Here is a 21,272-nt window from a genome sequence, read left to right on the forward strand (position 1 = left end):
GTAAAAACGTCATTGTTTTGCTACGGCGGGCATGTTTTAGACATTTCTGCGTCCATATTTAAAAACAATCAGCTTTTACGTGTTTTATTTTATATAATATTTCAATCTCATAACTTTCAGTGAAACACCATGCTCCTACACCAACCCCTTCACCGACGGCAACAAGCAGGTCTTCGTCTACTTTGACCCCGTGCACCTTTGGAAGAACATCTACAGCAGCTTGTACAACAACGGCTGTACGGTGCTGCCCAGGTGTCCTGGGGCTGAAGTAAGTGTGCAGCATTATTCACATTATAAAAAGGATGAATCAAAACGCCTATCTTTCTAAAACAAACATGTTTTGTAGGAGCCTGAGAGGATGAGGACGACCCGATTCTCGAGCCTGAAGGCACTGGCCAGCTGGGAGAACATGTCTACAAGTTGACCCAGAAGATGCTGGCGCCTTCTTCATTCGAGAAGCAGAGCGTCGGGCTCATCATGGCGGTCGACAACCCCTACACCACCGGTGTCAAACTGACTCCATAAAGGGCCAAGTGGGTGCAGGTTTTCTTTCCAACCAATGAAGAGGACACCTTTTGACCAATCTGATCTCTTACATGGGTAATCAGTTAAACTTTGTCAGGTGCTGCTTGTTTCAACAGAACATTCATTGGTTAAACTGTTTGCGCGGTATCGGTTGGAACAAAATCCAGCACCCACTTGGCCCTTTGTGGAATTGGTCTGACACCTATGCCCTACACAGTTGCCGGGCTGAGGCTCCTCGCCATGACCACGGGCAAGGAGGAACACAGGGACACGGCTGACGTTCTGGAGATGTTCCAGAGGATGATCTCTGTGATGAACGCGCGCGGTAATAACTACCGATGTGTGCTACGGCCAAGAGCAGTAGGTGATAGGGGCGGCCTATCAGGGGTACAGGTGCCAGGAGAGGCACAGGCTGGTCAACACCATTTCGCCACACATCAGCAGGTCCCTCTTCAACTGTTTTGGTGCGAACTTCTTAAGATTTGAATGAGGCAAAATAACATGCTTTTTCTCTCAAATATATTGTTATAATCATTTGTTTCGGATGTACTGTAATTATTTTCTGTATAAAAATTAATTTGGTGTTCAAAAAGTTTTTTCAAACTTGAGTCTTGAAAAAGAGGGGGTCGTCTTATAATCAGGGCCGTCTTATATTCGGGCCAATACGGTACTTAAATATCTGCAGAAATGCAGGGGGGGTGTACTCACTTTTGTGATACACTGTATATAAGCATTAGAAAATGCAACAGTAAATAAAAGTGGAAAATAGAATTGAAAAGTCGTGACCACAATCCATAAGCGGATTTTAAGGGGGGGCAGCCCCCCGCGGTGGCAGAAATGTGGCATTGCATCTAATTGGCTGTAAAGCAATAAAACTGCAACAAAATGAATTAAATGGACAAAAAAATGTATTTTCATAATGGGTCCAAATTATTTTGCGAACAGATCATGTGACTAGCAACTTAGACAGTCATTTGCTTTGCATGTAATTTAAAAAAAAATTAGGGGAGGGCAATTTTATTTTATTCATTTATTTTTTTTTTCTTTGATTGAAAATATGTTTTTTTTATTGAAGCAACCTTTTTGGGGATTAAATGACTTAGACACAAATGTCCTACCCATAAAATGGCCCAAACACAAAAAGGATTTCTTCAATCAAAGAAAACTTTTTCGATGGAAAATTAAGGGTTCAAATGCAACTTTTTCAATCGCAAATATTTTTTTCACATTCAAAACATTTTTCCATGATTGAAATTTTCCTTTTTTTTTAATTGAAGTGATTTTTCTTTTTGAAAATATATTTTTTGAAGCAGCTTATTTTTTGATTGAATAATAAAGACACAAATGTCCTCGCCAAAATGTGGCCCAAACACAAATCAACATTACTCCAGTCAAAAAAAGTTGCTTGAATAAAAAAAAAAAAAAAAAAAAAAAACAACCCAAAAAAACCCAAAGAAAAATAGCTTTCACGTGCATTTTTATGAGTTAGAAATTTATTTTTGCATTCAACCATTTTTTTTTTGATTGAAGCTTTGAACTTTTTTAAAAAATTTTTTTTATTCAAGCACCTTTTTTTCTGATTGAATAATAAAGACACAAATCTACCTCCATATGGCTCTGCCCAGTGGATACAATTTTTGACTGGGGTAACTACATTGGCATGACACCGGTGGGCGTACCATATTCAATGGATGACGATCTTGGCGAAAAGTATAGCCCAAGCAGCCTGATTTTAGAATTCCTCTCAAGAATGACGGGAAACAAAAAAACACTGATTTTCAACTTATTATTATAAATATTCTTGTAAGTTAATTTTATTGCTGACACTGCGCTTCGGGGTCATCAACATATTGCCCCCCCCCCCACCACCACCACCACGGGCCGCCAAATTCAAACTCCGCCTATGCCACAAACCCTTTTGGGAAACAAAAGTGTTTTTATATGTCAATGCAACAAAACTAGGAACTACCACTTTGAACTTGGAAACAAAATATGTTATACATGGTGTTATCTTTAATATACTACCACAGGTAGGTGAATCAAGGACATCGAGACATAATCTGGAAAAATAGTATTCTAGTTGTGAAAAAAGAAAAACCTAAATCATCTTGCATTTCAATGTGAAAGTCGATTTCCCGTGCAAATGCAAACACAAGCATAATACTTTCACTCTACAACATGGGAAAGTTCCCTTCTGCGTTAGAGTTTACATAGTTTTCAGTTGTCGCCTTACCACTCCAAATGTAAAACTAGCACTTACATGCATGTCATAATGCAATGACATAATCAAACAAGTACTTAGATACGTGATTTTATCCAATTTTCCATAAATGTCGCAATTACCGCAGTCAGTTTTGCAAATCAGCCATTGCAAACCACTACAGCGCTACTTGTGCTTGGAACTACTCACGCCCTACATGAACCACATGACCACCCAGGGCGACATCAAAGAGTGTTGAAACCCTCTTTACATGGCCCTGGACAGAACAGCATGAATTGAAGTGCCAATTCAAACCAGAGGAAGCTACACAATCTCCAAAAATGGATTCAGCTCGACGTAAATAAGACGCCAGGATTTTCTGTGCTGTGCGTGGTTGTGTGAACTCCTGGAAGCACCTATATATATTTGCTTGGAAGTGGAATGTTTTGAACAGCGTCCAGCCCCAAAGCGCCAGTGTGGATCTACCTCACCATACGCCTTTAAATCAAAACCAGCACCAGATAAAGGATTTAGCTCACAGTTTTAACCCTAAAGGGTTCACCTAAAAGATGCATGTTTGTTCTTCTCACTTTGGTGATCGTTAGTGTACTAAATCCTAACAATATTTTCAGCCTGTGTTAATATGGGGTGTAGATTGGTACGCTGGCCACTTTAGTGACCAAAATGAGGCGAAATTACAAATAATATAACAGTTGCCGAATGCAGAAACGCTGACACGGATTTGGTTGTTACAAAGAAAAACCATAAGGTAATTTTCATCTGGTTATATTTATGGTATTTTGAGATCATCGTACATACACATATAAACACAAATAGTAGGCCTTTTTTTTTTTTTTTTAATTGCATATGATTCTCGCAGTCGGCGTGATGTCACAATGACGTCATCTCGCATAGCAACTTGTCACCATTTTGAAATGGGCCACGCACAGATAAACATCCGTAGACAAACGTTGTCTGAAATTCATATATTTCAGCTGTGTTTTGAGTCTTTTTTTAAAAACGTCTTAAACATGACTTATTATTATCACGAGTCACTGCCGACAGACGTGAGGAGGCGATACAACTTAAAATTAGCGTATATTGGCTTGCAAATCTGCCCATACAAAGTCGCAGCTGATAGCTGGATAAACAATCCAAAGGAATTGCTTGCTTCGGAAACATCTACAACTACCTCATAAAGTCACCCAGTAAGTTGACCTTTATCAATTACGTGGAATATGTGCTGTGTGGAACTAAGAAAACTGGTAGTACATACGGAGTGATTTTTTCTGCTGTAAGCGGTAATTCGCCTCCACGCGTTATTTAGCCGTGAACCGTGGTAGTACAACTAAATTGGGTGTCACGAGGATAGAAAGCAGTGCATGAGTCACGTCATGGCAAAATAACCAATTCCCACTAGGCCAATAATATACCGATTGACCAATCAGAGCAGTTCACGGCAAAAGAAAAATAACACTTTGCGAGTTGTCGGTTACGGTAATAATAACCACTGCCTAGTCTACTGAATCCTAGCAGCTAATTGGGGCAAAAAAATGATTAAAGTTTACTCACCTGTAATAAAATTTCGGCTGCAAACGTATAAGTGCCTGGATTTAGGTTCCCACTGGCGAGAATGGTCCACGGAACTTTCTTTTACTGTTCCTCGATTGATTGCTTTCAGCCATTTGCTTGTCCTTTTCTTCTCACGAGGAAGAATGAAGAACTTCAAATGCGGCTACAAACTCTTCCTTGTGTTACAACCAGCAACACGGCAACTTTTAGTCATTCTGACGGAAAATAAGACCGCAAATAAGACAAACGTTCAACACGTTTGTACTACAATGCACGACAGAGCAACTGCTTGTGACTTGTGTTTTGCCCCCATTTCAATATGGCGACGGTTTGTTGTGGCTGGTGACGTCATTAATGCCCGGATGTCCGGCTGCTATTGATCGCATCAGAGCTTTTGGACAACATGATTCCATTTCCTGTTTTATTTAAAAAGATACACCAACAACAAGGAGTACTTTTAAAAACATAAGGCTACATTCACTTATTGGAACATCAAAACATTGAATTGGGTTTATTTTACTACATTCACCTTCTTAAAAAGTACAAAAACGCGGATTATTATTTTTTTAATAACAGGGTAGAGGGTAATAGCCTTAACTTTGAAATAAATTCACAGTTTTTTCAATTATTTCATTGAAAATGGCAATCCATCCTTGTTTAGGTAATTCTTCTGTGGCCGTCCGAAGCTGTCCGAAGCGTCGGATGATTTTTGACGCAACTCGTATTGCCATTGTGAGTAACATGCAACGCTATTGGCGGCCGTTTTACAACATGGAACGCTATTGGCCGTCATGCCAATGAAATGGGAGAACGCTATTGGCTGCCACTCCAAGAAGAGGGGCTGCTATGTTAATAAATGGGGAAACGCTATTGGCTACCATGCCAAGAAATGGGGCTGCCATTCCAAGAAATGGGAGAGCGCTATTTGCTGCGTTGCTGTGACGTCATCAGCAGGTGTAGGCAGAGCAGATTGTTCACCACTTGCTGATTGAGAGGGAGAGTGTTGAGGTGGTTGCAGCTCAACGTTGCATTTGTTGGAAGAATTGACGGAGAATAAGTTGTCTTTTTGCCAAAACTCGGCGTGTTTAATTTCCACTGACATGCGGATACATCCTCTCTCATTGCTGTCTTCACAGGCAATCTCACAAATCAAAGTAATCAAAGTCAAACACGAAGAAGTAATAAAAGTAGCACTTTAGACAATTAAGTCCCATCCTGCCATCTTGTGGCGAAAAGATAATATGTCAATAATAACAAGCAATAGGAACATTATTTCAACATCAACTGAGGACACATTTATGAATACAAAATATTTCTCCCAACATTTCTCTCAACACCCCCACTCGTTCTCATGTTGATGGCCTTTTTAACAAAACAAATGAACATTTACATTTCAAATTACAAAAATAACACTGTCAAACTTCTTCAATTTTAACTTTGTTAGTTTTGTCATGATATCAGCTATCATGTCATCCGTTGGACAATACGTCAATGTTACTCTTCCCTGATTCAAAGTAGATCTAGTAAAACGATATTTTATGTCTACGTGCTTGCAACTCTGTAAACAAAATTTTTAGCAAGAGCGATTGTCCCCTGGTTGTCATCGTGTACAGTTGTTGGAGTGTACTGATAATGATCAATGCTACATAGTAGTTGCTCTAAATATAGGCATTCTTGTATGGTTGAAGCCAGTGCCGTATATTCAACTTCACAGGTAGATAGTGCGACTGTAGGTTGTTTCTTTGTTTTCCAAGAAATGGGAGAACTATTCTCGCTCAAGAAAACACAGTATCCTGAAGTACTGCGCCTGTCGCTAGTATCAGCTGCCCAGTCAGCATCACTATATGCCTGTATACCAAGTTTTGCATTGTCGTCTCTTTTGAAACTAAGGCTCTTTTCGGAAGTACCTTTTAGGTATCGTAAGACATGTTTCACAGTAGTCCACTGCTCCTCCTTGGGTTCATTAAAGTACTGCGATAACCTGCTTACCACATAGCTTAAGTCTGGTCTTGTGCAAACCGTAGCTATTACCATTTCTGGTTAAATCCCTTATCCACAAATCGTGCTTTGTACTTGTTTCCTCCATCTTCATCCTTTACGAGTGCATAAACCCATTTACCCACCACTGTTTTCTTGCCTTTTGGCAGTGTTGTCAAGGTAAATGTTTTATTTTCGTTTATTGACTGAATTTCTTCATCCATGGCTTTTGACCAATCTTTTGAGTTATTTGAACTCATGGCCTCCTCATATGTTTGAGGTGTACCAATTACCATCCTGTAGCAGTAGTCTACAGTGGTATAAACTACATCACTATCTCTGTCCTCTGTTATGAAGTCTTCTAAATGACTCGGTTTTCTCCTCTCTCTTGAGGGATACCTTCTACTCTCAAGTTCACATTTTGTCACTTCCTTTGGACTCTCACTATGTGCACTTGGTTCTACAGGATCTTCAGTTCTGTTTTTGACCTCTACACTTGCTCGATCAGCTTGTATTCTTCATCTTTATCCATTTAACATGTCTGTGTCTGTTTTTCTATGACTTCCTTGTTCACAAACTTTACCAGCCTATGTTTTTGTACTTTCTTTGTGTCTGGATAGTAGACTAGATATGCTCGACTGTTTTTGTCATAGCCAACAAACTGTCCTTGGCCACACTTAGAATCCAAATTTCCCTTGTCTTGTTTGTATGCGTAACATACAGACCCAAATTTTTGCATTCTGGAAATATTTGGTTTCTTGTTTGTCAACATCTGGTAAGGAGTTTGCCCTGTACGTCTATTATAACATCTTTTATAATGTTAAGCGTACCATTGCTGCAGTTTGTACTGCAGTTTGTACTGCATAGTGCCATAGGAATTTTGGTAGCCCACTTTCGACTAGCATGCGCCTACACATTTCAAATAGTGTACGCCATCCTCTTTCAGCTGTCCCGTTCTGGTGTGGGGAATACGGCGCTGATGTTTCGTTGGAAGAATTGACGGAGAATAAGTTGTCTTTTAGCCAAAACTCGGCGTGTTTAATTTCCACTGACATGCGGATACATCCTCTCTCATTGCTGTCTTCACAGGCAATCTCACAAATCAAAGTAATCAAAGTCAAACACAAAGAAGTAATAAAAGTAACACTTTAGACAATTAAGTCCCATCCTGCCATCTTGTGGTGAAAATATGTCAATAATAACAAGCAATAGGAACATTATTTCAACATCAACTGAGGACACATTTATGAATACAAAATATTTCTCCCAACATTTCTCTCAACAGAGAGGATCGCGCAGCTACAACGGACAGGACACACGGAAACTGAAATATTCTTCACAAACAAGAAGCAACTTTCGTCAGTTACCCAACCGCTTGTAGTGTATTTGGACTTTTCTTGACCCTTTTCAGTCCCGAGTTATGTATAATTATCTTCAAGCCATCCACTTTCGTCATGCCACTGTTGAGTTGTCAGGGCCCTCGGAATCCCCGGCACATTCGATCCCGTTCTCTCTTCCGCAGCCGAGAGAGGAGTGTATCGCCGAACATCTTCGGTACCATACTCCCGAGGCCACTCGACAGGGAACGGGAGCATCGACCCAGGGAGGCAAAGATCCACAAGCGGATCTGTATTGGAAGCTCCCGTCGCACTGGATCCCACGAAAGATACGGTGGTAGCCGCTGGTCGGTGCAGAGGGAAGGGTACAGCGGCCCCAGGGACAATTTTTCTTACGACCGGCGGAGAGACGATGCACAGAGACATGAAGAATTCATGGCGAGATATGCATTAAATTAATTCAATCCGATTTAATCATTTTGCACTCTATCAAAGCGTGTTATATATTACAGCCGTATTTGTGCGGTCCGCTTTCCTTTGTTGCGGTCAGTTTTCAGTTAGTTTCGAGCGTTGCTTTTACGTTAGGAAGCGAGGATGAACGCCAGTTAAAATTTCAAGAAGGCAGGTAACGGTAAACTGCGCGGCTCGTCGATAACCCCCCACCCTCTTTTAGCTCGGTATTAGCCCTCTAGCTTATTGAGCAGCTCGTTCGTAAACGGGGCAGTACCTATAGACCCTACTCACGTGACGTCACAGCCACGCCCCCGCGCCATGTTGTCCGTCTACTCGTCATGTTAATGCATTAGCACTTCGTAAATTCCTCCTATTATGGCGTGTTTTTCTGCTCGTTAACATTAATAATCAAAATGGTGAAGTCTTGTGTGGCGGTCGGTTGCAAAAACAGAGAAGAGAGACGGAGAGACTTGAAGTTTTACCGTATTCCGATGGACTTCTGCAATTCGACGAGAAAACTGGGCTCCAAACGACTACCACAGATTATGTAGTAGTCATTTTATATCTGGTAAGATGCATTTAATATATATTTAGAGGGTTTTGGGCTGACAACTACAATTAAGATCATTGCGAGGCTAATCGCCGACAACATACACTCAGACGTTGTGAATGAACTACCTGAAAATATATAAGGGGATAATAAGACAGTTGTCATACAATAAATTTACAATTTCACTATTGAGGTCAAAAGCCAAAAAATAAATTCAACTAGGGACAATCTGGAGTAGTGCTATCGCACTTCATATTTATTACATTTTATATATGTATGTAGTGAGAGTGCTATCACTAAACCATATAAACATTAAAAGCCCTAGCTCCATTGACAAATGACATGAAATACATTAGACTTGACAGTGGATGTTAGCAAGAACAAAAGATTTTGAATTGAAAATTTCGTAACTCACCTTCCCGAGCACAAGATAGATTCCTGCCGAATTTTCGTGGACGAGGACCTGTTTCACCCAACCAGCAACGAAGTATTTATAGGCCTCCAAGCTCTTAAAGTTTTTCAAACTTTCGTGAGAATAGGCTGATTTTGTGTGGACAAGATAGTTGTAAATATCAGGGTAGCAGATGTCAGGCAAAGACGGCAAAGACAGCGGGTCGAAAAACATCGATTTAGGCATCAAATATGGATCTGGCGAATGGATAAACTGAAGCTTTTCCACATAACGCCTTTTATGCAACGCATCCAATGAGTTTACAGCGTCAGATAATACCGGGGCTTCCATGAATTGCTCTATAACTTACACGATTAATTGAAAACAATGAGAATAGGTCTAAAAAATACGGACAATATGGCGGCCGGATACAGCGACACGTCATTTTGTGACGTAGGTGAGTAGGGTCTATACTGTACAATGTACTCAGACCAGCCTAAGTATAAGCTTATCATGGTAAATTAAAAAAAAATTTTTTTTTTGATAAAACACTTCAATCATTGCCCACTTAATAGTCAGTCTATACCTTTTTAAGGATACTTTCCAATCTTGCCTTGAAAAGACTAGAATGTTGTCTTCATATCTGGTCATTTTTTTTCAATTTTAAAGAATTTTAAAGAGCTCCTAAATGTCTTTTCTTTAAAAGTCAATGTCTACTTCTATTTGAATATTTTGATGCACTGCACTATTCATGAAAGCAGGTTCATCTACAGAGCAATAAAACTAATTAGTATTGAGTTCAACTTTACAGGGAATCCATGGTCAATCACACATGTCTGGAATATTGTGATTCGAAGACGCTAAATAGATAGATGGCGAACACAAGCAGTCAATTAACGTGTGTGTACTGTGTGTGTGTTGTAGGCGGCTGAAGCAGAGGGAAAGGATTGGTGAGGAAGGTTGTCCCGAAGTGTGGGGGTCTTTGCCAAGAGTGAAAGAAGGAGAGTAGGTTGAAAAAGTTTTGCCCTCTGACTCAAGCATGTAGATTTATTTGAGTCTCTATTGTACTCAATCACAGAAATTAAATCTTGTGTTTTCTTGTCTCCACCAGCTCTGATGAATTTGAACCCACCGAAGACATTGGAAAATGTATCAGGTCGGCATCAGATTCGGAAGGTGGGTATTAAGTTTTAAAAGAAAAATAAATTGTATGCAGATATGAATTCACAGCTCTTGCCAAGAAGCGTACACAGAACTTAGGTGCATCACATTACAAATGATAATACTTTGATGTTTCTACAACTTGGAGCACACCCTCCCTAATCGTGCCCCCAGATGTTATGGTAACAAAAGCTGCAGTAATGTCTTCTATAAATGGTATTACTTTGGTGTGCTTGCAGATGAAAAAAAAGGAAGAACACACATTTTTCCGAGAACAAATTGAAGGAGAGAAGCAAGAAAAAGAAGAGCAAAAACTAAGTTCTTGCAGCAGTTGTTTTCCTTCGCAAAGAAAGACACTGAAACACGCCACGTTTTCTCTCACAGGGTTTCTAATAAGGATGCAACAATACTCGGTTTTATATTGAACCGTTCGATACCCCCTCTTCGATTTAATACGCAAAAACATTCGATTAAAACGAAAAGCTCCCAAAATGTATTTTCCAAACTTTTTTTTTTTGCTCCCGCTAAAATGTCTGGCACGCAGGCCAAGCTCTCCACTTTGCTTTGAAAAAAAAAGAAAGCGCTCCCTCCCCGCTAGCAGCCCTCCTCCCTTCTTCCCCCAAACTGGGCGGGAGATGCTGTTCATTTATGGCACACGATGATCGTTGCTAGCGAGGAAAGACAAAAGCAAGGAAGCGGCTTCAAAGTCGTACAGATCCGCTGTACAATGAGTGGAAAATTTAGAGCGCTGTACTTCAAACTCGTCCTGTTTATGAAAGTCGATTGTCATATGCTGGTGTTGGCCAGTAATGAGCAGACGTGACTTCTGTGGCGTTTGTTAACTTTTTTAATGCTCCGACAACACTCGTGCACACACTAGATATCATCAATGTGCTATGTTAGATCTCGTGCCATTGACTGCGTGAATCCAGAGTGATCATGGGACACGTAGTCCATACACTACATTGATGAATTCAAAACCATCGTGAATGAATGGAAGTTAAAGAGAATTATAATACTAAGGGGCTGTGAGATATTAATAGAACCGTTATGCGGCAAGATAACAAATATTAATAAAGTTAACAAAAAAATAAATCACATTCATCACATTCGGATGGGACTGTGACGTCACAGCCAGGAAGCAAAAGGTCGAGGCAGGTGCCATTGTTGTCTATCAACGAGAGAGTTGCGTTCGTGTTGTATCAAAAAATCGCTAAAATGGTTCAAACCTGTCGTGCTATGTGGTGTAAGAATAGCCATTTGTCGCAATATAGTTCCCATGAGTTCTCCAACGCGAGAAAAAGAGCTGGACTACGCAGACAATGGATAAAGTTCGTCCGTGCAAAGAGGGCTAATTTTGCAGACCCAGCCTCCGGCACGGTTTTGTGTGGTGTGCATTATACAAGGACAAATGAAATCAGGTTTTGCTAAGAAATTGCTGCTGAAAGCAGATGCGTTGCCCACTATACACGCACAGCCACCTAAATGTCCCGTGATATCAAGATAGAGGACGATGACTGGCACTGATGAGACCACCCCACCACCCCAGGTAAAGCAAAGGAGGGGAGCAGCCAAGCTCGAGATGGCCAGAGTGAGTACTCTTTTATAATAAAAAACATATCACGCATTGGATATAGGACTGGACACATGTATAAATTATCGCTAATAAAATATACGTATAGAACAAATCCTTTAATTCCATTAATATTTGTGTCTGTTGGCAGAGCGAAAACCTATGATAGCACAATAAATGATCATTATTCTATATATTACGTTATTTTGCGGTCACGGTGTATAAGCTTCACAAAAAGAAATGCAAAACAAACCGTTCGGTGTTTCCCACACATTCCCTCGCATTGGATATAGGACTGGACACATGTATAAATTATCGCTAATAAAATATACGTATAGAACAAATCCTTTAATTCCATTAATATTTGTGTCTTTTGGCAGAGCGAAAACCTATGATAGCACAATAAATGATAATTATTTTATATATTACGTTATTTTGCGGTCACGGTGTATAAGCTTCACAAAAAGAAATGCAAAACAAACCGTTCGGTGTTTCCCACACGATCTGTTGCCGGTGTTTCATCAGTGTGATTGCTCCCCTCAATGATTGTATCATTAGGCTGCATTGGCTTTTGTTTGGGCTCAAATTGATAACCCAAAACACCAAAGAAAAGTTCATTACTCTCCTTGCCACCATTAGAACGTTCGTTACGTCAGATTCGTCGCTGCAACTAGAAACAAAATTGTCCGCCATCATCGCCGCCATTCAGTATTTTGTCAGGACCAAAGCAAGTTTCCTAGTTGTGACGTCACGCACACAATATGCTAGATTTCTCGGGCGCCGGTCGTTTTAGCTTGACAATCGATCCATATTTGTATCATTTTCTTGGTGTTGCGATGTGTGTAATTACACGAAGTGGCATGATATGAATCCAAAAGGTATGCATTTATGGATAAATGAATGAATAGCATTTCTCCAGGTGTTTTAATACTCTTTAAGCAATCAATCCATACCAGTGACTATAGATAATGCTGCAAATAATGTTAATTCAGTACGTGACACTGATGGACTCGGACCACAAAAAGGATTTTTTGCTCATATGGTAAACCTAGCTGCTAAGAGAGCTGTATCAATCAACAGTGTGCGCCGCCTCACTTTACAAACAGTAAAGATCGTTCTAAGCACTTTTATACAAAATTTCTTCAGATCAGTAAGAAGTAAGCACATACATATTATGCACTAAAATGTATGTTTATATGATGGCATTGTTATTTTTGCTTGTTAGCAAAATAAAAAACAGAATTAAATGTGTTGAATCTAATCAAAAATCGTGTCCCTCGCATCGAAAATCGTACCGAACCTTGACTTAAGTGTATCGTTGCATCCCTAGTTTCTACAGGTATCAGCAAATCTCAATTAATGATTTTTAATTTCACTTTTAACTAATTTAATGCCAACGCCCAACTGCACACGCACAACGGCAAAACACACTCAGTTTACCGGCCCCACACCCACCTCACCGCGCTTTCATAAAACAAAGTAAAACTCTGACATAAACATAAACATAAAACTCTGACGTCATCTCCGCACCCACGCACCTATAAATAAAAAAAAAAGTTTTTTTTTTAACTGGCAACTTTACATAGTTGTTAATGCCACGAACATTGTGTTTAATTCATTTTAAGGCCCGATTTTCAACAAAATCCATTTGATGACTTTTAATGACCTGCATAAACCCTGTCTCAGGTCCAAGAAGTTCACGAAAAAAAAGGCAAAACGCCGAAAGTCCTCAAGCAGCACAGAGTCTCAAGAAGAGGAGGAAACTGGCGAGATTATATGGGTTGAGAAAGGCTCTGCCGAAGTGGGACGTGAAGTGCTGCTCGCACTCCTGTCTCAGGACGAGAAACCTTTAGAGTAAGTTGGCCACCTTAAAAAAAAATCTCTGTCTCACACTGAACGATTCAAAATTCCATACCTTCCACACCTTCTTGAAAAGAAAAAAAACGGTTAAACTAGTTTTGTATTGTTTTGTCCTCCAGTTTTGGACACGCCTTGCTGCCAGGTGAAGGCGCGGCCATGGCGGAGTATGTGAAAGCCGGAAAGCGTATTCCTAGAAGAGACGAAATTGGCCTGACGAGCAACCAGATTGCAGACTTTGAGAAATTGGGATACGTGATGAGTGGTAGCAGGTACGGCTTTACGTTCTTATTTATTGTTGTACGCAAACAACGTACTTTGAACGAATTCCTTGGGGTGTACTCAATCGCATGAATGTCTTGCCTGCAGGCATCACCGCATGGAGGCCGTGCGTCTGCGAAAGGAGAACCAGATCTACAGCGCCGACGAGAAGAGGGCGCTGGCATCTTTCAGTCTGGAGGAACGTCAGAAAAGGGAGACCCAGATCCTGTCTATTTTCAAGGAGAAAATATATAGGAAGATCAAAGAAAAAGAGAACAGGGCACGATGATTATTGTAATATATGTATATACATATGTGTATATAGAAAAATTATGTAAATAAATACCTTATTGTAAGATTTCTGAACTATTTGCTTTCGTTTGTTTTCATGTGGCCAAAAAAAGTTAAGATTTGCGACATGTACAAAATGCCTTATGACTCTGCAGAGAAAACTCCAGCTAGTTTTTTGGCCAGCGAAATATGACCCACACATAAAATAAAGCTGCGTAATCATTAAAGAAAATCAGGCCTTTGTTGTCATTCAAACCACACCCTGCTCAACTTTGATCAAATACCACTTGAACAACCTAAAAATGGAAGCTACTTTTTCTAGCAACTTTATTATATCAACAGATACCTGTGTTTTGGAGCAAACAAAAACTTACCTAACTATTAGAATGCCAAACTAAAGTTTGGGCTCTCATGATAATTTTCAAGCGTTTCCATCATAAATAATTGGTTGTGTGGATCAGCAATTTTACGTAAACTATTACCGTTTTACTACGATCCATTTAAATGAGAAAAAATATATGCAATAATGACTTAAACTAGAAAAACCCTTTGCTTTAGCAGGTAAACCCCATGGGGTCATGTCCTGAAGATTTCAGGTAACTTCCTGTTGATTTGGGGACATTTTAGGGTCACTTACTGTTGATATTCTGACGGACATTGCCGTCAATGGCATTTAACGCAGATGCATTAATGGAATCCAAGTACATTGGCAGCAATAGAATCGAGATTCGTGGCTGTGACGGCCCCTGGCCGTTTAATAGTTAATTTTCTGAGGTTCTTCCAGTCAGCTGATCGTCGCCTCCACCAGCTGGCTGCTTCCCCTCCCACTGTGACGACAGCTGATCGACGCAGGACGGACCGACGACGTCACCACCACTGATTGGCCACCGGAAAAGGCGCCAAGCTTCTTAAACCTGCCGCTGTCAACGCCTAGGAGGTCGCATTTGACAGTATTCTGTCGCGGTCCTCCTCGCCAGCTATTTGCTCGCCATTCACTCTCGTTTGCATTTGATCGCTACTTTGATACACTCCCGCTTTTTTCGGTGAGGTCTTTTGTGTTTATTCGTTATTGGATCGTTTTTGTTCACCACTGTAAATAAGAGCACTGAAGCAAGTAAGGGTATGTCGCCATTTCTGTTCAACCCGTTTTCTCCTGTTTTGTATAGAGTAGGAAGTTAGGTTAGAAGCTGTCTTTTCTTTGTTCCTTTTACATGATCAGGGCTTAGTTAGCGGGTGGGGTTTGAGTGTAATTCCTTTTGTGTGTTGTTTTGGCCTGGGCTTACCCTGAAGTCACGCTTCCTCGGCATTTTGTACATATTCATTGCGAGTTTGATTATTGTGTAAATAAATTTGTGTCCACTTGTACATTTGTGTGGATTGTTTTATGTTACGCCTTTCGCGAGCCATCTTTGGCACGTAACAGTGGCTGTCAATGGCATCAACATACATGGCCGTCATTGGCAAGGACGTACATGGCCGTCAATGGCATCGACTTACATGGGCGCCGGTTGAATGTCAGTGGGCTGTAATGGTAAGTTTTTGGTCAAAAATCCAACTGCCCATGTTTTTCTGCCTTTGAAAATGAAGGGGAAATTTTGGCTTTAGAAATGAATGGAACGACATACAGTACATAGCAATGGCATCCCATTAGAAACGAACGACATACAGTACATAGCAATGGCATCCCATTAGAAACGAATGGGAAAGTTTTGGGTGAGTGTAAATGGCCTCGCTTCCGCTATCCAAACAGCTAAACATTGAAAAGGCTCACACTCCGGATGTTTTCCAAAATCCTTTATGTGTCTCTCTTTTCCTTTTTTTTTTTGTGAAAAGACGTTGCTCTAACAAACACAAATTCCACAGAAGTTCTGAGAGTGAAGCTGCCATGTAACACACCGAATCACGTTTGAAGAACCTCCTACCTGCATTCCTCCTCCACCGCCCTGGCGGAAACAACAATTAAACCGGCCACAAGATGGGGCGCTTTAGCAACTGACAAAGATGGTACAATATAGGAAACATAACACTCCCCGCCTGGGATTATAATCCCACATAAACTGTATAAACAATATACACTACTCGGGAGATAAAAGTAAGACCAGTTCAGTTACAGGCCGACGAAAAGTCTTTTTGATGCCTGCATGAGAAGTTGTTACGTCGACTTTTCTCACTAATCCGTCTTGACTTGGGAAGATGTCCGAGATGATAGCCATAGGCCACTCGTTCCTTTTCGCTTGCGAGTCTTTAAGCAAAACAACATCTCCTACTTTGAGACTTGTCTTCTTATCCTGCCATTTGTGTCTCAACTGAAGAGCATGAAGATAGTCTTGTCTCCATTTGGACCAAAACGTGTCGGCGAGAGTTTGTACTCTTTTCCACTGTTCTTTCAGGAGCATCCCATTTTCAAAGTTGCCTGGAGGCGGTGATGCTGAGCCCGTCTTCATTGTGAGCAACATCGAAGGTGTAAGGATGAGGGGTGACTCTGGATCGGTCGACACAGGAACTAGTGGGCGAGCATTCATGATGGCGGATACTTCAGCCATGAATGTTGACAAAAGTTCATGTGTTAACTGCATCGTCTTACAATTTTGGAGCATGGAGTCGAGAATACGTCTGGCAATTCCAATCATTCGCTCCCAGGCACCACCCATATGTGAGGCGTGCGGCGGATTGAAGACCCATGAGCAGTTTTGTCCATTTAAGTAGCTCTCAATGTCTTTCATGTTGAGGTTTGTCTTATCCATTTTCATTTCTCTGGCAGCGCCAATAAAGTTTGTGCCACAGTCAGATCTTATTTGCTTCGCAGGACCTCTGACTGCGAACAGGCGTCTCAAGGAATTGATGAAACTGTCGGTGCTCATTGTTTCAATCAACTCGATGTGGACTGCTCTTGTTGACAGACATGAAAACATCACTGCCCATCTTTTGGAGTTAGCTTGTCCTCCTCTTGTACGACGCGACATGACATCCCATGGTCCGAAAACATCGACGCCGACATATGTGAAAGGGGGTGCCACTTGGATTCGCTCACATGGCAATTCTCCCATTTGTTGACATTCTATTTTACCTCGCAATTTCCTGCAGGTGACACACTTGAAAAGAACTGAGCTGATGCTTCGTTTGGCTCCTACCAGCCAGAATCCAGCCGCTCTAATAGCACCTTCTGTGAAATGTCTCCCCTGATGTTTCACAGACTCATGGTAGTGGCGTATTAGAAGCATAGCGAAGTGGTGCCGCGCTGGGATGATGAGAGGGTTGGTGATGTCAATACCAAGTTCAGACTGTGTAATACGACCTCCTACTCTTAGAAGTCCGTCTTTGTCGAGAATGGGGTTCAGTTTCCAAAGACTGCTTGAGGGAGGTATTTTGGTTTTCTCTTGTATGCATCTGAATTCTTCTTTGTAGCACTCGTATTGAACAGTCTTTACAACACAAACTTTGGCTTTAATCAGCTCTTCTTCTGTAGGTCGACAGCGGTGCCAACCGTGACAGCTAGAAGTTTGGTTGGAGTGGTGAAAACAATGAGCCACGTGGATTAGACAAGCTAGTGCTCTGAGAAGAGTCCTGTAGTTGGAGAACTTTTCAAAGCGTGTGGGACTTAGTGTAGACGTTGTCACACGAGTGAAGTTTGTTTTCACTGCGGGACGTATTTCTGTGTCGAGGGCAGGATCAACAAGATGGTACATGTCTGGAGATGGAAACTGAACAGAAGAGTTGGTTAGGAAAGCTGGTCCTTCTAACCACGTTGTGGTGCTAAGCTGTGCAGCTGGTACAGACCGGGACCCATAGTCCGCTGGGTTGAGCTCAGATGGAATGTATTTCCACTGGTTGGGACGTGCTGATTGGAGGATGCGTTGCACTCTGTTATGCACGTACACATAAAATCTTCGGGACTGATTGTATATGTACCCTAGTACAACTTTACTGTCCGTGTAAAATTCAATGTTGTCGAATGTAATGTCCATTTCTGCAACAACTAGTTCTGCAACTTCGACTGCGAGAACTGCTGCGCATAACTCCAACCTCGGGATGGTCAGACCTGCCTGAGGAGCCAGCTTTGCTTTACCGAATACAAAGCCCACTTCTGTTTTGTCTGCAGTGGATACTTTTATGTAGGCAACAGCAGCAATGGCTTTCACGGAGGCGTCGGCGAATACACAAAGTTCTTTTTTCTGAGCACTCACTGTGGAAATGGATGTGTATGGACGTGGTATTTGCAGACCTTGTAAGTCTTGGAGTGAGTTTTTCCAGTTACTCCACTCTGCATTCATGTTGTCTGGAAGAGCTGTATCCCAGTCTGCTGTAACTGTGTTGAGTTCTCTCAGGATGAATCTGCCTTGGATCGTGATTGGGGCGAGAAACCCAAGTGGGTCGTACAGACTATTAACAGTAGAGAGGACGCCTCTACGTGTAAAGGGTTTTTGATCTTCATCGACGTTGAATACGAAAGAGTCTGTACCAATATTCCATAACAGCCCTAGACTGCGTTGAACTGGTAGATCTTGAGCACACAAATCTAAGTTCTCGATGGCTTTCGCTCTGTCCTCAGGTGGAAAGGCCTCTAAGACAGATGAACGGTTTGACATGATTTTGTGTAGTCTGAGGTTTGAAGATGCAAGGGTGCTTTGTGCTCGTTTGAGGACGTGGACTGCTTCCTCCTCAGTAGGAAATGACCTCAAAGCATCGTCAACGTAGAAATCTCGCTCAATAAACTGTCTTACATCACTTCCATAATCCTCTTCACCACTAGCTGCAGCTCTTTTCAGGCCGTACATTGCGACAGAAGGTGAAGGACTGTTTCCAAATATGTGCACGCACATACGGTATTCAGCGACTTCTGAAGAAATGTCGTTATCTTTGTACCATAGGAAGCGGAGAAAGTCTCTGTGGTTGGCTTTGACGACGAAACAGTGAAACATGTGTTCAATATCAGCTGTTGTCGCGACTTGTTCCTTTCTGAACCTCATTAGTACGCCCACGAGACTATTGTTGAGGTCAGGGCCTGTTAGCAACACATCATTGAGCGAAATTCCTTCGTAAGGAGCACTCGAGTCGAACACAATTCTGATTTTGCCAGGTTTCTTAGGGTGATAAACTCCAAACAGAGGAAGGTACCAGCATTCTTGATTCCTTTCAAGAGGTGGCGCAACTTCTGCGTGTCCTCTGCTGAGCATGTTTTCCATAAACTCGATGAAGTGTGCCTTCATTTCAGGACGTTTGTCTAGAGTGCGTCTGAGAGACATGAGCCGGTCATTAGCCAGTTGTCTGTTATTGGGAAGCCGTTGTCGTGGCGACTTGAAGGGTAAGGGGCCCACCCAGCTATTATCACTGTCCTGATAAAACTCCGAGTCCATGATTTGGAGAAACTGTGCGTCCTCGAATGAAGGAGCAAGTTTGTGATCATCTGCTGTACGTGCAAAAATCTGATGGCCGACGTTGTCCCCATTATACGTTGGACTGTGAACACTTGTGACGATTTGTGGTGAGCTGTGAAGGTGTTCTGGAACCTCTGTGAACGTCTCTTTGACTCTGATTTGACTGCTGCATGGTTGGAAATAGCTTGTGCGGCCATTCTCGAGGATGAAGGTTTTGTAGGCATTGACTTGTGAAGGTTTATGCACTCCGTCCAGACAGACGTCACCTACCACCACCCATCCTAAATCAAGTCTTTGAGCAAATGGGGAGTCACCTGGTCCGTTTATTTGCTGTCTGACTTTATGCACCCTTAGAACATCTCTGCCGAGCAAAAGCAGTATGTCAGCTGTGGGTTCTAGTGGCGGGATCATGTCGGCGATCTGTTGCAGATGAGAGTGATGACGTGCAGCTTCTGGTGTAGGAATTTCTGAGCGATTGTTAGGAATTTCATTGCATTCGAGGAGTGTCGGCAGAGGAATGTTTAACTTTTCGTTTACTGACTCCACCATGAAGCCACAAGCTCTTCTTCCTGTTACTCCTGTGAGCCCAGCGCACGTTCTTAGCACGTAGGGATGACTTGTTGCTTGGATCTGAAACAGGTCAAAGAACTGAGAGCGAGCAAGTGAGCGGTTGCTCTGTTCATCCAAGATTGCGTACATTTTTCTTGTCAGCTCCTTCTGACCAGCAGGGTACACATTCACCAGCGTTATCTTTGAACATTCCCTTGCACTCACACCTTCTCCGCAGACCTCAGTGCAGCTCGAAGTAACTTCTTGGGTGTCCGCTTTGTCGTTCTCCCCGCCTTGCCTTGTGATGGGGAGGGACGCTTTAGACTCCCAGGGAGCAGAACCTGGATGGAGGGCATCGATGTGAGTATTACTGCCACATTCTGCACATACAATTTCTGCGGTGCAGTTCTTTGCTAGGTGATCAGAGGATGAGCAGCAACGAAAGCAGACGTTGAACTTCTTGAGAATCTGTTTCCGTTCATCCAGACATTTCTCTCTGAATCCTCGGCAACGTTTCAATGGATGGGGTTTATTGTGAACCGGACATTGTTTGTTTGGGTTTGCTGGCGTTTTCATCTTTTCTCCCTCTGACTTGTCCTCTAATGACACTTGAGTTTTATGAACGGATATGGGTGTTTTAGGACCATATTTTCTTTCAGGTGCTGGCTGGTTAGAGCTGTACAGGTTGAAACTTGGGTCAGTACGTATTTTGGCTTCAATACGTATGAAGTTGGCAAAAACGGTGAAAGGTGGAAAGCTGGCACCATGGTCACGCTTGTACTTGGAGCCGTAGGCCATCCACTTCTCCTGTATGTTGTAAGGCAATTTGTCAACGATCGGTTGGATCCCCCTAGATGTGTCTAAATACGACAAGCCAGTTAAGTAACCATCAAGCTTAGCAGCCTCTAGCTCTAATAGTAGATCAGCCAGGTCTCGAAGTTTGAAAGGTTCTCGTGTTGCGATTTTGGGGAAGCTTTCTATCTTATAGAACAGAGCTTGTTCTATGGCCTCTATAGAGCCGTATGTTTCTTCAAGCCTCTCCCAGGCCATCCTCAAACCAGCTTCAGGGCACCTGATGTTCACTGCCTTCATCTGTTTGACTTGTCTGGCTGAGTTTTTTCCAAGATACCGGATTAGCAAATCAAGCTCTTCTACCGCGGAAAGGTCTAGCCCTGCTACAGCGTTCTTGAAAGATGATTT

The 21,272-nt window shown here is 41.9% G+C and overlaps 1 protein-coding gene across 1 annotated transcript; it reads left to right on the forward strand.

Annotated features, from left to right (window-relative positions):
* The first annotated feature begins 432 nt into the window (after window positions 1-432).
* Window positions 433-14,338, forward strand: LOC130923718 (NKAP-like protein). The gene is made up of 9 exons (XM_057849646.1): window positions 433-505; window positions 743-850; window positions 7,560-7,632; window positions 7,686-8,051; window positions 9,927-10,010; window positions 10,117-10,185; window positions 13,426-13,593; window positions 13,719-13,868; window positions 13,966-14,338. Exons 1-9 carry the CDS (start codon window positions 433-435, stop codon window positions 14,144-14,146), a joined length of 1,272 nt encoding a protein of 423 aa, XP_057705629.1. The 3' UTR covers window positions 14,147-14,338.
* Window positions 14,339-21,272: the final 6,934 nt, after the last annotated feature.

This window comes from Corythoichthys intestinalis, chromosome 11, assembly GCF_030265065.1.
Source record: "Corythoichthys intestinalis isolate RoL2023-P3 chromosome 11, ASM3026506v1, whole genome shotgun sequence".
NCBI lineage: Eukaryota > Metazoa > Chordata > Actinopteri > Syngnathiformes > Syngnathidae > Corythoichthys > Corythoichthys intestinalis.

Coding starts and splice junctions, on each gene's coding strand:
- LOC130923718 (XM_057849646.1), top strand. CDS start 433: ATGCTGGCGCCTTCTTCATTCGAGAAGCAGAGCGTCGGGCTCATCATG. Junction 851..7,559: donor CTCTGTGATGAACGCGCGCG/GTAATAACTACC, acceptor TTCTCTCAACAG/AGAGGATCGCGCAGCTACAA. Junction 13,869..13,965: donor TACGTGATGAGTGGTAGCAG/GTACGGCTTTAC, acceptor TCTTGCCTGCAG/GCATCACCGCATGGAGGCCG.